Source organism: Podarcis cretensis (assembly GCF_951804945.1).
Source record: "Podarcis cretensis genome assembly, chromosome: 14".
Lineage (NCBI taxonomy): Eukaryota > Metazoa > Chordata > Lepidosauria > Squamata > Lacertidae > Podarcis > Podarcis cretensis.
Window position 1 is genome coordinate 25749763 of NC_137183.1, and position 15466 is coordinate 25765228.

General features: G+C 47.0%; 1 protein-coding gene across 6 annotated transcripts in view; it reads right to left on the minus strand.

Annotated features, from left to right (window-relative positions):
* CHD2 (chromodomain helicase DNA binding protein 2) overlaps nucleotides 1-15466 on the minus strand; it is a 65809-nt gene that overhangs the window by 21618 nt on the left and 28725 nt on the right. For all 6 annotated transcript variants that reach the window (XM_079954159.1, XM_079954161.1, XM_079954158.1 and 3 more), the window contains 14 exons: nucleotides 14367-14500; nucleotides 13434-13659; nucleotides 11859-11959; nucleotides 11557-11601; nucleotides 11244-11419; nucleotides 10456-10580; nucleotides 9046-9262; nucleotides 7933-8022; nucleotides 6657-6847; nucleotides 5224-5412; nucleotides 3946-4108; nucleotides 2718-2870; nucleotides 1500-1571; nucleotides 592-741 (listed from right to left, as the gene is read on the minus strand). In XM_079954159.1, coding sequence (XP_079810285.1) covers nucleotides 592-741; nucleotides 1500-1571; nucleotides 2718-2870; nucleotides 3946-4108; nucleotides 5224-5412; nucleotides 6657-6847; nucleotides 7933-8022; nucleotides 9046-9262; nucleotides 10456-10580; nucleotides 11244-11419; nucleotides 11557-11601; nucleotides 11859-11959; nucleotides 13434-13659; nucleotides 14367-14500 — 2032 coding nt within the window. The remainder of the gene's footprint in view (nucleotides 1-591; nucleotides 742-1499; nucleotides 1572-2717; nucleotides 2871-3945; nucleotides 4109-5223; nucleotides 5413-6656; nucleotides 6848-7932; nucleotides 8023-9045; nucleotides 9263-10455; nucleotides 10581-11243; nucleotides 11420-11556; nucleotides 11602-11858; nucleotides 11960-13433; nucleotides 13660-14366; nucleotides 14501-15466) is intronic.

Below are 15466 nucleotides of genomic sequence, written 5' to 3' on the forward strand. Positions count from 1 at the left end.
GCTACAATTCCAGGGAGGTTTAACAATCAAGCCCTCTTCCCAGAAAACTCTGGGAATATAGCTCTGGGAGAGAAATAGGGGGGTCTCCCAACAAACTAATTCTTTGGGGAGAGCCACGACTGTTATTAGATGATTTTCAAATGTTTTTTTATTATTATTATTGGTCTTCATATTGTTTTTAAAATACCAATAAAAAACTTCTCCATGAATCTGTCTGATCCTCTTTTAAACTTTTAGATGTCTGCCGCCCTGGGCACCCTTGGGAGAAAGGACAGGATAGGAATTCAATAATAACAATGAATAACAGCATCTTATTAAACCTCTAAAAAAACAAAAAAAGGATTCCATGACTGAAATTGGGCAGAAAATATCCCTTTCTCCTGGTGTTACCTCAAATTCTATCTTTCCGTCTCCCTCTCCACCTACGGAATGAAGAAAACAACTGGCACAGAACTAAGAGGTAACTGTCATGTCCGAAGAAAAACAACCCAGGAAAACGGCCTGCAGGAACTTTGTGGGCGTTCCAGAATCTTAGGGGCTGCTGCCACCCATCCATGGCTGCAACATGAGAGCTTCGGCTCTTTCTCTGACCTGCTTCTTCTGCCCTATCCGGTGAGCCCGGGCCTGAGCCTGCAAGTCATTCTGAGGGTTCCAGTCCGAGTCAAAAATGACCACCGTGTCGGCAGAGGCCAAGTTAATCCCCAGGCCACCAGCTCGCGTGGACAGGAGGAAACAGAAGTCCTGAGGAGAAGAAAAAAGGGTCTCAGCGCTAAGCACATGAATCCCTGAGGCATTCCAAAGAAGTGATATGTAATACAATAACCACATAGACACACATATTCCTTTGGAGGGAAAACCTTTGAGGAACTAGAGGGAAGATTTCTGCACAGAGATGTTTCTGATAAGAGGCTGAAAAAGAAATCTGGTAGGCTAGCCAGGGACAAAGCTTGGATAGAAAGGAAAAGTTTCAATCCCCAAAAAAACTTTTTGCAGAATGTTTGCAACGACATCCCCTTTCTTTTTTTCTTTTAATTTTTTAAATTCAGTTTTACATTATACATTTGAATTTAAACATTAATCATAATAATAAGATTCCCTGAACCCTTAGGCTTCCCTCCATCCCTCCATGATTTCCACTGTCAAACTTTTTTTTATTGCATCTTATAGTTTCTCCATTTATCTTAAAAATCCATTTTTACATTAGTTTTTCATACATTACAAGTGTTACTATAATCCTGCCAAAGTTTTTAGTCGTTTACAGTGTTCTCTTCGATAACTTATAAATTGCCCCCATTCCTTGTTAAAGTTTCTATCTTCCTGGTTTCTGATATTCCCGGTCATTTTCGCCATTTCGGTGTAATCCACCATCTTTATCAGCGACGAATGGCTGATAAAGATGATAAACACGACATGCCCTTTCTTGTGGTACTCGCTGCCCCCCCTCAGACCTCACCAGCTGCTGCCCTCCCTCTGAATGGGCAGGTCACAATGATCATTACCTCTGAGCCGTCAGCATTGAAGTGATCCAGTGCCTGCTTTCGGATCTCGCCTTTGATTGAGCCGTCCAGGCGCTGCAAAGAACAACAGTGATTGAATCAAAGGACACTGGTGGAATCACTGCTTTTACACACTTACACACACTCACACAAAAAGAAACAATACCCTGGGTACTGCTCCAGTGGGTGGTTCAGAAACTCAAATCCCTGTCCAGCTTCTACCAGCTTGGAGCAAGGCAACACTTTAAAAATAACAGTGATTAAAAATAACCTTGTTGCCGCAGGGGACGGTGCCCGGGAAGCCTCAACAGGCACCAGGTGACTCCGCAGCTCCCATTACAAGCCCTGAGCCAGGAACTGCTTGTGGAAGCGCTTATTTAAAAAAAAATACATGAGGAGGCATAAGACACAAGAGGCCACGTGGAAAGGGGAAAGCTCAGTGGCAGATTTCTGTTCAGAGGGTCCCATAAGGATATAAGAAGAGCCCTTCTGGATCAGGCAAATGGCCCATTTAGTCCAGCATCCTGTTCTTACAGAGGCCAACCAGATGGCTGTGGGAAGCAGGACCCAAGGCCAAGAGAACTCTCCGCCCTGTGGCTTCTGGTATTCAGAAGCATTACTGCCTCTCACCATGGAAGCAGAGAACAGCTCTTGCAATTAGTAGTCATTGATAGCCTTCTCCTCCATGCATTTGTCCAATCCTCTTTTAAAGCCATCTGATCACTGCCTCCAGTGGGAGTGAGTTCCATAGTTTGATGATGTGCTGTATGAAGAATGACTTTCTTCTATCCACCCTGAATATTCCATCATTCAGCTTCACTGAATGAAGTCCCATGCCAAACCAGCAAATGTCTCCAGTTAAAAAGTACTTTTGCTGGGCTGAGATGTGCCCCCTGAACACTGTAAGGACTAGAAACTTGCTCGCTTTAAAATAAAAGCAGAGATTCTCAGGAAACCGAACTACACTGTCTCTGTATGCCCACAGTATCTTAACATCAAAGGGAAGTCCTCTGCAGACTTATGTGTGATGCATAAGGAGTACATGGGTTCTTTGGGGAGGAAGGGTGGGGTATAAATTCAATAATAAAAATACAAAATGCATCATCCCCTTCTTTTCTTCCCATACCCCTTTGGTTTCCACATCTGAAGCTTATCTAAGACCGTCTCCTTTGAACCAACCAAGCCAGCAGCTCGTGCCTGTTTCACCCATGGCAGCCTCACCTGGAAAGGGTAGTGCTTGATGGCCAGATACTCTGCCAAGATGTCCAGCATTCTCACCATCTGGGAGAAGATGAGGACTCGGTTGCCCCTCTCGCGCAGCCTGCTCAGGAGTTTGTCCAGGAGGATGAGCTTCCCGCTGCTCCTGATTAAAGACTGAAGGGGACATGGTGGTCATTTGCAAATGGCGCTTCCAACCTGTACTGAGCCCTACAAATCAGGAAGATCCCTCGTTTGAATCTCGCCTAGTCAGCCGTGAACTGACATAGGGGGATTTAGGCAAGCCAATCTGTCTTAGCCTCAGTGTCTCCATCTGTAATAAGGATGACAATGCTGCTGGCTTAACTTACAGCAGGGGTGGAGAACTTAAGAGCCAGGGGCCAAGTATGACCCTCTAAGAAAATCTATCTGGCCCTTAGGACTTGCCCCAGGCCACAGACCTCACATATCCTGCTCAAGTACTTCTGCATGGCCGGAAAGCATTCATGCACTGTGATTCTGCTTGCCTGGGTGAAGAAATTAGGTGTGAGGAAACCTCTGGGTCATGTGGGGCTACTGGAATGTAGCCTAACAGAGCCTTACGGAGCTCTCCCATGGATTACAGCTAGACAATGCATGTGAAGGATTTCAAACACTTAAAACTGCTATACAAGTGTTACACATCTGTACACATTTAACACAGCAGATGTCCAGAAGCAGTGTGCAATGGGGAATATAAGAAGGGCCTATTGGATCAGGCCAATGGGCCATTTTGTCCAGCATCCTGTTCTCAGATTGCCTGTGGGAAACCGTCAACCAGGATTCAAGTGCAAGAACACTCTCTCCACCTGTGGTAAGAAGCATGACGGCCAAGCATAGCCGCTATGGCTAGTACCACTGATAAGTCTACTCCTCCATGGATTTGCCCAGTCCTCTCTTAAAGCCATCCAAGTTGGTGACCATGCTGTGGGAGGGAGTTCCACAGTTTAACTATATGCTGCATATTGTATAAACATCTATCATGTTGCCTCTTACTTGTCTTTAAGCTGGGGGGGAAAAGTCCCAAATGCGAATATGTTTCCTCATAGTGGAAAGTTGCTCCATGCCCTTGACCGTTTGGTTTCCCCTTTTCTGACCCTTCTCCAACCCTGCAAGACCTTGCTGCAGTGAAGTGGCTGTGCAGCACATGTGTAACCAGCACATGGGCCAATGTGCTCCCTCCTTGCTGTCCCCCTCCCTCCACGTTACCCACCAGCAGCAGCTCCTGCCTATTCTCCCTCTCATTCTCCTCGGGGGCCTTGATCAGATAGCAGTGGTTGCAACACTTCTTCAGCTCCATCACGATGTTCAGGAAGCCGGACGTGCTCCCGCGCGTGCCTTTAGAGAGCGCTTTGTAGTTGCGTGTTAAAATCCACCTGCAGAGCAAGCCGGGAACGGGGTGTCAGGAGACATGAACTCCCAACTGTGTTACTTCCAAGGCTGGCTAGTAAGGGGACTTGGGGAGACGATCCTAACCAAGTGGATGTGCTGCAAGTTCACAGAGACTGAGCACAAGGGAAGTAAGGAATTCATATGTGAGCATGGGTCCTGAATTCAGCCACAATTGTAGCAATCATGCTCAAAGCAAAGGTATCACCAGGAGGTTTGCAAAAGTACAAAAGATAATATTTAGGAAGAAAACCCTCAAGGTATTTGAGGTGGGGGGGCCCTCCAAATGAGAACTATGAAAACAGAGAAAGTGCCACGAACACAGAAATTTGATGGGAGGATAAAAGGGGGGCAGGGGGGAATGGAATGGAGTATCCTGGACGAGGGTGTGGCTGACCAGGCAAACTCCATACTGCTGCATTTTGCAGCAGATTTCACTTATAACTATGAAAGGCATTCCCTGCTTCCTAATGGTCCTGGAATTTAAGGACATCCACAATGCAGCTTTTGCCACTTGCCATTTAAACAGCCTGACGTTATGCAAACCCCTTGTCTTCTAGAAAGCGGAGGGCCTCATTGGTTCTGAATTAAAACTCAGAGGCCACTTGTAAAGCTGAAAGGGTGTTTGTGCTTCTGTCAACTGGCTGCCCTTCAGACAGTTTGAACCACAGGTGGCTGAAGCTGGTGGAACTTGTGGCCCAAACATCTAGAGGGTGACCAGGCTGGCAAAGAGGATGCCAGGAGCAAAAACTACTACTATTGGAGGAACCTGCCTCCTGTGCCCTTACACGAGTCACTGGCCCAGATAGGACTTTGGCAGTGACTCATGCAGAGATGCAACAGGGAACCTCCTGCGGGTAGCTAATGCTACTCTATCTTTGCATCAGGAGGGAAACAAATTCTCCAAATCACATGCAGAGATGGGGAAAGGATAAATCACACAGAGATACATCAGGCAACCTCTGCGGGTTGTGGGGTGATATTGGGGTTCACAGGGGCCTTTATCTAATAACCTTATTCCCCATGGTGCATTGAGGCGTACTGAGAATCTTTCTTGCAGCACGGCCTCTGGGAAGTCCTGGCCATGACACCAGGCACCTACTTGTAATACTGTTTCTGCAAGGCAGACATCTCCACCCGCAGGATCTGTTCCACTTTGGCAGGGAGGGACTTCTCCACGTCCTTCTTCACTCTGCGCAGGAGGAATGGCTCCAAGACTTTGTGGAGGCTCTGGTAGCCGTTCTCGCGCCCTTTCCCATGGTCGTCTTCAAAATCTTCCCACAACTCAAACCTGACAGTGAGAACAGGGCACAAAAAAGGGACGGTGAAGATGAGCTGGCAGGGCTCCCCCTTCCTTCTCTTTCTGACCCACCCACCCTCAAAAAATATCAAAGGCTACCCAAATTCTGCACTAGTTTGCAGGTTCAGAACAGAATTGCTTTCAAAACCATCTGCAGCAGATTCTCACTTTGTGTTGGCAAGGAAGGAAAGAGGCTGCAGGGTGAAGATGAAAGGGGCAGGTGCTGGGCATCCTCCCCGAGTCTGCACACTCACATATATGCACGCTTGTACTCACAGGCACACACACTTGGATTCACACTCACCTGGGCACATGCTCACACGCACACCCATGTCCATGCATGTATTCACACTCAGCCACAAATTCCTATGCCTTTTTCTGTGCTTGGAAGAACTGGAGCTCTGTTGAGTACATTTGCATCTCTCTCTTTTTTTATCTTATTCTCTATTTTTCTTCTGCTGCTAATCATGGGGGGCAAGGGGCAAGGAGCCCTGAACAGAGCTCCCTGCCCAGCCACTGGCAATGTCCTTTCAAGCCAACTCTTTCTGCATTAAGGACTAGAAGCATGCAAGTACGTTTATGAGCACAATTCAAAGTGTTGGTGCTGACCTTTAAAGCCCTAAATGGCCTCGGTCCAGTATATCTGAAGGAGCATCTCCACCCCCATCATTCTGCCCAGACACTGAGGTCCAGCGCCAAAGGCTTTCTGGCAGTTCCCCCACTACAAGAAGCTGAGTTACAGGGAACCAGGCAGAGGGCCTTCTTGGTAGTGGCACCCACCCTGTGGAACACCCTCCCACCAGATGTCAAAGAGAACAACAACTACCAGACTTTTAGAAGACGTCTGAAGGCAGTCGTGCTTAGGGAAGCTTTTAAGGTTTGATGCATTACTGTATTTTAATATTTTGTTGGAAGCCGCCCAGAGTGGCTGGGGAAGCCCAGCCAGATGGACGGGGTATAAATAATGAGAAAATTATTATTATTACTATTATTATTATTATTTTCACTTTTGACCATAGGGTCTAGAAGCCCTTTCCAAAAAGGGAACAAAGGAAGGAAGGCTTAAGAGACTGCTCAGAATACCTATCCCTGCCCTTTTGGTGGCTCCCTCTGCAACATCTCATAACACCCCCACAGCTTCTTCCAAACTCTCATGCTCCTACCGCTCTGCGCCCTTTGTGCTCCATTTGCCCTGGAGGCAGGTGTAACTTTTGATGCATAGTAAGGAGGCTTACTTCTCCGGCATGATAAAATGCAGCAGGGACCAGAGCTCTTTGAGAGAATTCTGAAGGGGCGTCCCAGTGATGAGGAGCCGGTGGTTCGACTTGAAGTCGATCAACGTCTTGTACAGCAAGGAGTCGTCGTTCTTCAAGCGATGCGCTTCGTCCACACCCAAGAAGGCCCAGTTAATGCTCCCCAGAACGGTCTAGAGCAACACATCAACAAGATCTTTTTCAAACCTACTAGCTCTTCTGGCAAGCTCTTTTCTACATCTGCCAAAGGAACTCTGCACAGAAAATCGCAGGCCCCATCTCCATTTAAAGCACTGTGATACCACTTTAAACAGCCACAGCTTCCCCCAAAGAATCATGGGAGCTGTAGTTCGTGCTGAGAATTGTGAGGCAACCCCTACTATCCTCACAGAGCTACAATTTCCAGAACGGTTTAACCATCAGTCACTCTTCCTGACTGTTTAAAGGGATAGGATACTGCTTTATAATGCAGGTGGGGCCACAGTGTGTTGCAGAAGTTTCTGGGGCAAGTTCTAGGCTACACACTCTGCCCACATACCAACAGCAGTTCTATCCTGCTCTGAATTGTCTACTCTGACTGGTAGCAGCTCCTTGTAGTCTTGGGCAGAAGGAGAACTTTCCCATCCCCTGCAACAAGCTTGTTGCAGGAACTGAGCTGAGGATTTTCTGCACGTAACTCATCTGCTCTGCCGCTGAGACCTGGCCCCCTTCCCATTTCAGGGAAGCTGGATACCCTCAAGCACATGAGCACTCTCTCCCCTTCCAGCATATTCAGAACTGTACTGCCTCAGACGGCAGCAGCAGAACAGAGCCATCGTGGCTGGCTGCCTTATCCTCCATGTCTGAATGGCAACTTCAGAGCAGGGCAAAACTTAAGTGCTGTGTCTCTGGGAGCAAGGAGGAGATCTATGGCTACCTCATGGTGCCTTGAGGGACACAAAGCAAGCAAGTCACTTTTTACAGAGGGTACTTGGCCCCCCAAGTATTGCAACCCAGGAAGGAGCTGCATGGAGAGAAGGAAGCTGCGTTTACAAGTCATAGAGTCCCTTGTGGCCCAGAAGACCCAGGTTAAAATCCTTGCTCTGCAATTCATTTAACATGCCCTGTTTTTAAGCTGAAGATGTACCACTGAACACAGACGTTTTGAAAGAGGAGAGCCAATGAAAACAAGGAGGAGGTTCTTGTCACCAGGGGTATACGAAGGAGTGCCCATTTCCAAGGAGAAAGACAACAGTCCTGCCCTTGTCTATGCAATCACCTTGTCCTTCAGGAGAATCTCATATGTTGTGATGAGCACGTTGAACTTCAACCGCTTGGTCTGCGCGTGGATCCACTCATACTCACGGATCTGAGGAGGAGGCAAAAGTTCAAGCATGAGCTTCATTTGCAAGCATGTTCTTAGACGGAGGTCTTTGCTAGCTCTACCCAGAGAGGCCAAGGATTGGACCTGGGATGCAATGCAGCTGCTCCCATCAGTGTGAAAGGAAAGCAGTGCTAGCATGATACCGAATTGGCCCGAATATAAGCCACGCTTTTTTTCTTCCAAATTCCAACCGTGAAGTTAAAGTGCAGCTTAAATTCGTGACCTTACAAAAATGGGCTTTTATGATATCACTGCTGAAACAGACATACGGTAAAACGGAACAAAAAAAATGCTTTATTGCCGGTTTGCGAGCTTGAGACTGTTGTGAAATTAACCTGTAGGGTTTTCTTCTGCATTTGCCATTTACGGGTATGAGTGCCTGCGGAACTGTAGCAATTGAGTAGCGATTTGCGATTTTAGCGATCGTACGATAACTTTTGCAGGTTTGCAAGATCAAAGGCTTAAAATTGGCTCGGAGTTACAATTCTACCAACCACAGCAATTTTCAGCCTGTAACCCAATTTTAAGGGAGCGGCTTATATTCAGGTTGTTGTCTTTTTTTTCTTTTTCCCCCTCGAATTTTAAAGGTGCAGCTTATTTGGGGGTGTGGCTTATATTCAGGCCAATACGGTAGTGAGGAAAACTAATGCAATATTCCCCACTTTTGAATGTATGCCAAGATTTCTAGTGGGGCTTCAGCACTTTCTTACAAATAAGAAGAATACAAATAAGGAGAAAAGAGAATTAATGATTGCACAGTCAATATAGGCTTGCCCTGGGGAGGACGATTCAACATTCACTTTGCATTACTACTTCTTTAGAAAAGCCAAACACACTGACATGAAACAGTTTGTAGTTTTTACAAAAGTAATTATCTGTTCAATGCAATGCCAGCCCAGTCCTTCAGGAATGCTGAGTTTTTTTGACCCTGTGTTTGCAAAACCCACCCCGAGATACGCTCCCATTTGCACGTTCTCTGTTAACCCAGCTTCTTGGGCTGTAGCTTACAGCGTTCCTGCTCATCTGATCTCCGATATAGACAACCACATTGATCTCCGGAGCCCAGATCTCAAACTCCCTCTGCCACGAGGTCAGCGTTGACAAGGGCACCACGATCACGAAGGGGCCGTACAGCTGGTGCTGATGGAAGAGGTAGGAGAGGAAAGAAATGGTCTGGATGGTCTTCCCTAAGCCCATCTCATCTGCCAGGATGACGCTGTTGCTCCTGAAAGGACACAGGAGAAGAGAGGAGGAAACGATCAATGCCCACGACTCACTGGTCAGCTCACATTTCCAACGCATTTCTGGTATAAGCCAGAAGGTTTATACTGCTTCTTCATGCATGCCATCCTAATCAAAACATTGTCCTACTTATTTTCCTCTTTTAATTCAGATTTACCATTTTCGTGGAAAATATAGAAAGGGTTTTTTGTTTTAACCCAACTCTGCAGAAACATTTTGATGAGGACAACATCGTGTGGATACCACAAGAATCTTGCACACATGAGTAGCAGCGTAAAAGAATCCGAAATAAATCCACCAACTGATTCCTATTGACGAAGCCAATAGCCAGAGGAGCCATTTTTTGCTTTCCAGGAAAGGGAAAGTGGGAAGGAAGAGATTTTAGCAGGGTCATGGTGAGGCTTCCAAGACCTCCACAAAGTTATATTAAAGATTGCATTGCAAAAATGCAAAGTACCTTAAGAACATTCTTTTGGGAATAGCCTGCGTTTCTCATCAGATGAAACAGTATATTAGTATTACAGATTTGGGGGAAGAGGGCATCTCCCTTTAAGAGCATGTCTCATGCTTACTTTAAAAAAAAACAACACCTTTTAACAACTATATAATGTTCTCAGCAAAGGTCAAAGTCTCCTTTTCTTTTCTTTTTAAGAAAACAGATTTGCACATTTGGCAGGTACTTCTAGTTCATTTATTAATTGCTTTTTTATCCAAACGATCCTGCAAAGAGCTCAGGAAACACTTCCCATCCACCTCCAACAATTATATCCAAAAAAACCAACTCTGCTCAGTGGGCAACTATTAAAAAAAATTAAATGGGCCCCAGTCACTGAATATACAGAAGCAGTAGATTTTTCAGAAATGTACATGTTTCAGAAGGGTAATCGCAAAGGAAGCTGACTATCTAGCTCAGCATTTGTCTACATCAGGGGTGGGGGATCTTTTTCAGCTGGAGGGCCACACTCCTTCATAGCTAACCTCCCAGGTCCGCATGCCAGGGGCACAACAAAAGGTGAAGTTAAGTGGACCATAGGCATGGATAGGAACACATCCCAAATCTGGGCTTTGGGCTGTAACTCTGTGACAAAGCATTTGCTCTGCATGCAGAAGGTCCCAAGTTAAATCCATGCCATTTTCAAACCCAATCATTCCTCCAGCCAACTTCCTTTCACCTACTTGCACCACGAGTGAGCCAACCAATTGAGGCCTTCCAGCTGGTAGTCTCGGAGCTCCAGGTTCTCACCACCAATGTAAGCTGGCTGTTTCTTCAAGGCAACAAATCGAGGCCTCTGCTTCAGCACCTGGGAAGGCAAGATAATCGACTCTTGGTCAACTGAATAAAACTGAAGGGTTTGAAAGTTGGAAAGGGCAATCAGGTTCTCCATGCAGGTTCTCCAAGTCTTGGTGCTGACCTTTAAAGCCCTAAACGGCCTCGGTCCAGTATACCTGAAGGAGCGTCTCCACCCAGACTGAGATCCAACACCGAGGGCCTTCTGGCGGTTCCCTCACTGTGAGAAGTGAAGCTACAGGGAACCAGGCAGAGGGCCTTCTTGGTAGTGGCGCCCCCCTGTGGAACGCCCTCCCATTAGTTGTCAAAGAAATTAACAACTATATGACTTTTAGAAGAAATCTGAAGGCAGCCCTGTTTAGGGAAGCTTTTAATATTCGATGAATTATTGTATTTTAATATTTTGTTGGAAGTCGCCCAGAGTGGATGGGAAAACCCAGCCAGATGGGTGGGGTATAAATAATAATAATAATTATTGTTGTTGTTATTGTTGTTGTTATTACAAAGAGTGCATCACATAGTTGAAAGGTTCACCAACATTTACGAAGGAAAGCATATGGTTTTTCCAGCTGGTGACTATCCAGTGGAGAGAAATCAAATCTATTTTGTGTGTGTGTGTGTGTGTGTGTGTGTGGACAAAACAAAGTCCAGAGAGGTAAAGGAAAAGCAGACAAACCTTGCAATCCCGGGTGGGCATCGTTTTGGAGTTGTTCCTACTGTTGAAGCTGTCAATGCAGTGCTGGAACTTTTTGCTTATCAAGGCCTCATCCTCCCAGCTGCAATCTGCGTACGAAAGCCCCATCCACTTGCAAAGGTATTCGGGATCAGTGGAGGAGGATTTGCGGTTGTGAGCTACAGGTGTTGAAACAAAACAACAAAACAGGAAAGGCCTGGTGTCATCTTTGACAGGTGCTACCCTACACGAGGCCCCTTCTGAAAAAACTGGCGCCGTTTGTTTCAGTGAAGCCATTAAAAGCGTTAAAAGTTACCTGGAAATTCAGACCCGGGGATTGCCGATTTGCTCGTCTTCACAGCTGCGTATCAAGAACAGAACAGCACCAATAAATACAGCGATGTAGAAGACCATCAAAAGAATGTAAGAAGGGCCCTGAAGATGGACCAGGCCAAAGGGGGCCCATCTGGTCCAGCACCCTGTCCTCACAGTGGCTAAAGGCATCCACTGGATGCTCAGAAGCAGGACTCTAGTGCAAGAGCACTCTCTCCCCACCTGTGACTCTGGTAACTAGCATTCAGTGGCATACTTGGGGCGAACACAGAGCTCTGGACTCACCAATCACTCTCTCCACTATCTGGTACTGTTTGTTCAACTCGGAAGCCAGCTCTTGCTGGCAGTTATAGTATTCCACATCTTCGGGAGTCACCTTTGCCAGCCTGTGCAGGAAAGAGACAGATAAAGGCCCTTTGCAGAGTGAGTGCAGGTAAAAGCTAGAACAGGAGGCTGCCAATGTGCTGCCCTGAGGTGCCCACAAAAGGTCTCCAAACCTAACTCCTCAAAAATCCACCATGTGAAAGAGACTGTTTGCTCTTCCTGCTCAGTTCCTGTTTGCACTGGCTCAAGTCTCTCTTACATTGAACACACACTCTTAAACGTGACCATGTTTCTACTGGGTGCCAAAACTGAACGTCCACCCTCTCTTCTATTCTAAACAGAGAAGAGGAGCTTCTTTCTGTAAGAGCAGTGGCTGACAACAGGTGCCTTTCCTCCTCACCGATGAGTGTGTTTGATTTGGTAGTCTTGCACCATTTTGTATCCTTCTCTCTTTTTCTGCTCTTTCAGATGTGGCAGCCACCTTGTGTTATGCCACGGCCCCAGAGGAGCCATGTTGCATTATGCCACACCCCTACGGAAGCCATCTTGCATTGTGCCATGCCCCCAACGACAGCCATTTTTTGTTATGCCACACACCCCGTGGCTGCCATCTTGTGACTGGCACCCATGGCACTCCCTTAAAACTCCAAATGTGGACATTGGCCCCCAAAGGTTGGCGACCCTTGAGAGCCAGAGCATCCGAGCGCTATCCTGCCCAAACTATTCCATGAAGATTTTAAAGCCACTTGAAAAGCTGAAGCAGGTTTCAATCAAGAGCAGCGTTCAGAGCCCGAATTTCATATCTGGAAGCGGGGGGGATGTTACACCCACTTCAGGCGTGACACTGAGAGCTGATCCCACAATTCCTCCAAGGGAGCTCACAGCGACATGCAGGCTCCCTGCCCTCCATTTTATCCTCATGTAACACCCCTGTGAGAAGGGACGCGTGTGGTGCTGTGGGTTAAACCACAGAGCCTAGGACTTGCCGATCAGAATCCCCGCGACGGGATGAGCTGCCGTTGCTCGGTCCCTGCTCCTGCCAACCTAGCAGTTTGAAAGCACGTCAAAGTGCAAGTAGATAAATAGGTACCGCTCCGGCAGGAAGGTAAACAGCATTTCCGTGTGCTGCTCTGGTTTGCCAGAAGCGGCTTAGTCATGCTGGGCACATAACCCGGAAGCTGTACGCCAGCTCCCTCGACCAATAAAGCGAGATGAGCGCCACAACCCCAGTCGGTCACGACTGGACCTTTACCTTTACCTTTACCTTTACCTTTACCTTTACCTTTACCTTTACCTTTAACACCCCTGTGAAGCTAAACTAAACTAAGGGATCGTGACTGGGCCAAGGTCACTCAGAGAGCTTCACAACCAAGTGGGGATTTGAACCCTGGTTTCCCAGGTCCTAGTCAAACATTCTAACCACTACACCAACATGGAAGTGGTGTGGGAGCTCGCTCCGTGTGGCTAGACCTGCATCTTGCTTCGTGCAAGTGCCCTTCCTAGGGAAGAGGACCCCTGAATACAGAGGAGACGTACCACTGCTTGATCTCATCCTCTTTCTTCTTGAAGTTCTCCAGCTTCTTCAGCCCTTTGACCTTCTGCTGCTGCAGGGAATCTTCGCTCTCCCACGTGCTGTGGATGTACGACCAGCCTTTCCACTTAATCAGGTACTGGAGCTCCCCTTCCTCCTTCTCAGGATCAAAGTCGGCACAAGGGTCCCCGTTCGTTTCTGTCGCGTAGACAGTGGTGGAAGCGCCAGTGGCTGTCAAAGAGACAGCAGAAGTTAATCAACGTTAGGAAGAGCCCACCGGGTCAGGGCAATGGCCCATCTTTGTCCTGCATCCTGTTTTCTCAGGAGTCAACTCAGATCCCTGTGGGGAACCAGCAAGCAGGATGCAGCACAAAAGCACTCTTCCCCCACCAACCCCTTTGGTTTGCAGCATCTGGCTCCAACCAGAGCGTAGCCATTGGCTAGTAGCCACAGAAAGCCTTGTCCTCTGTGCATTTGCCCAATCCACTTTCAAAGCCGTCCAAGTTGGTGGCCATCACGGCCTCCTGCGGAAGTGAGTTTTGCAGTGAGAAAACTTCAAACCTGCAAAAATGATTTGGAACTCCCTCCCATTAAATACCAGACGGGCACCTTCTCTGTTGTCTGTTTGGCCCCTTCTAAAATCATCCCAATTTGGTATCTGTCTTTTTGGCAGCCAACTGAAGCCTCTGTTTTTTTGGCCAGACATTCCAGCATATTGAACAGCTGGTTTTAAGTTTTTTGTTTTATAATTCAGTTGGTTAAATGGCACTGCTGTTTTTTGCGTTTATGTTGCTTTATTGCTGAACGCTATTGCATGGGGGGCTTTTTTTTCTATCTGTACCTGTGCATCACCCTGTCGGGAGTTGACCAAGCTTAGCTAAATATACCAAGTGAGACCACTGGCACAAGGCAGGTGCCCTCTGCTTATAGACACTCACCTCCTTTCTTGCCCTCCCTGCTGTCTATCACTTTCTCGATGGTCTCGCTGTTATCCTGCTGTTCCTCAGTCCCTTCTCCTGTCATTTCAATCAGGTCGTCCGAGTCCGTCTCAAAGTCATCGTCTTCCTTGTAACTTCGGGCAGGACCAAAAAGGCAACAGCATAAGTCTCTTTCTTTCTTTATATATATATATATAAACAAATGTGCTTATATTCTGCTGTGCTGTGGGGCTCCAATCCCTCTTGGAGTGGCGAGGTCACAAGGCAGTGCTGGGTTCAACCCCCATGGCTGCTGACATGTTGGGTCCCCTGTCCTACTTAGCATGAGAGCACGGCACCCCAAAACGTGCAAGACGCACGACTCACATGAGACTGCGGCACCCCAAAACACTCATTTTTGGGGTGTCACACTCTTGCATGGGAATGCAGCCCAGGTTTGTCCTGGGATGTGTTGGGAGGTTATGGTGGCACCATTCACATAACAAAAACGTACAGTCATACCTCGGGTTGAAGTAGCTTCAGGTTAAGTATTTTGGGATTGCGCACCGCGGCAACCCGGAAGTAATGGACCGCGTTACTTCCAGCTTTCGCCGCTCGCACATGCGCAGACGCTCAAAATGACATCACGTGCATGCACGGAAGTGGCAAAACACGACCCATGCAGTCGTGTGTTACGTTCTACTCAGGATGCGAACGGGGCTCTGGAATAGATCCCGTTCGCATCCAGAGGTACCACTGTATAAACATCTTCAAAAGCAGGGGGCCCATGGCTTGGCTTTTGAAAAACAGGGGTCTGCAGTACTTAGCTAACTGGGAACCAGTGATGTAGACAGTACTAAGCTACATGGACCAGTGATCTGACTCAGTGTAAGGCACCTTCCGACTTGATACACAAAACGTTCCCTCAAGAAGCAACTTTTTTTCTTTTCTTTTTTTAAAATTTCATTATGCTTTATTATACTTATTTACAATTGTACAACATAAACTTGAGTTCATTGTTATGTATAAACTGATACAAAAAGGGGGGGAAACTAACATTTTAACAATAAATTTTCTTCCACAGCGTCAGACTTCCCGTCTTTTCCATATTTTGTTCTCTT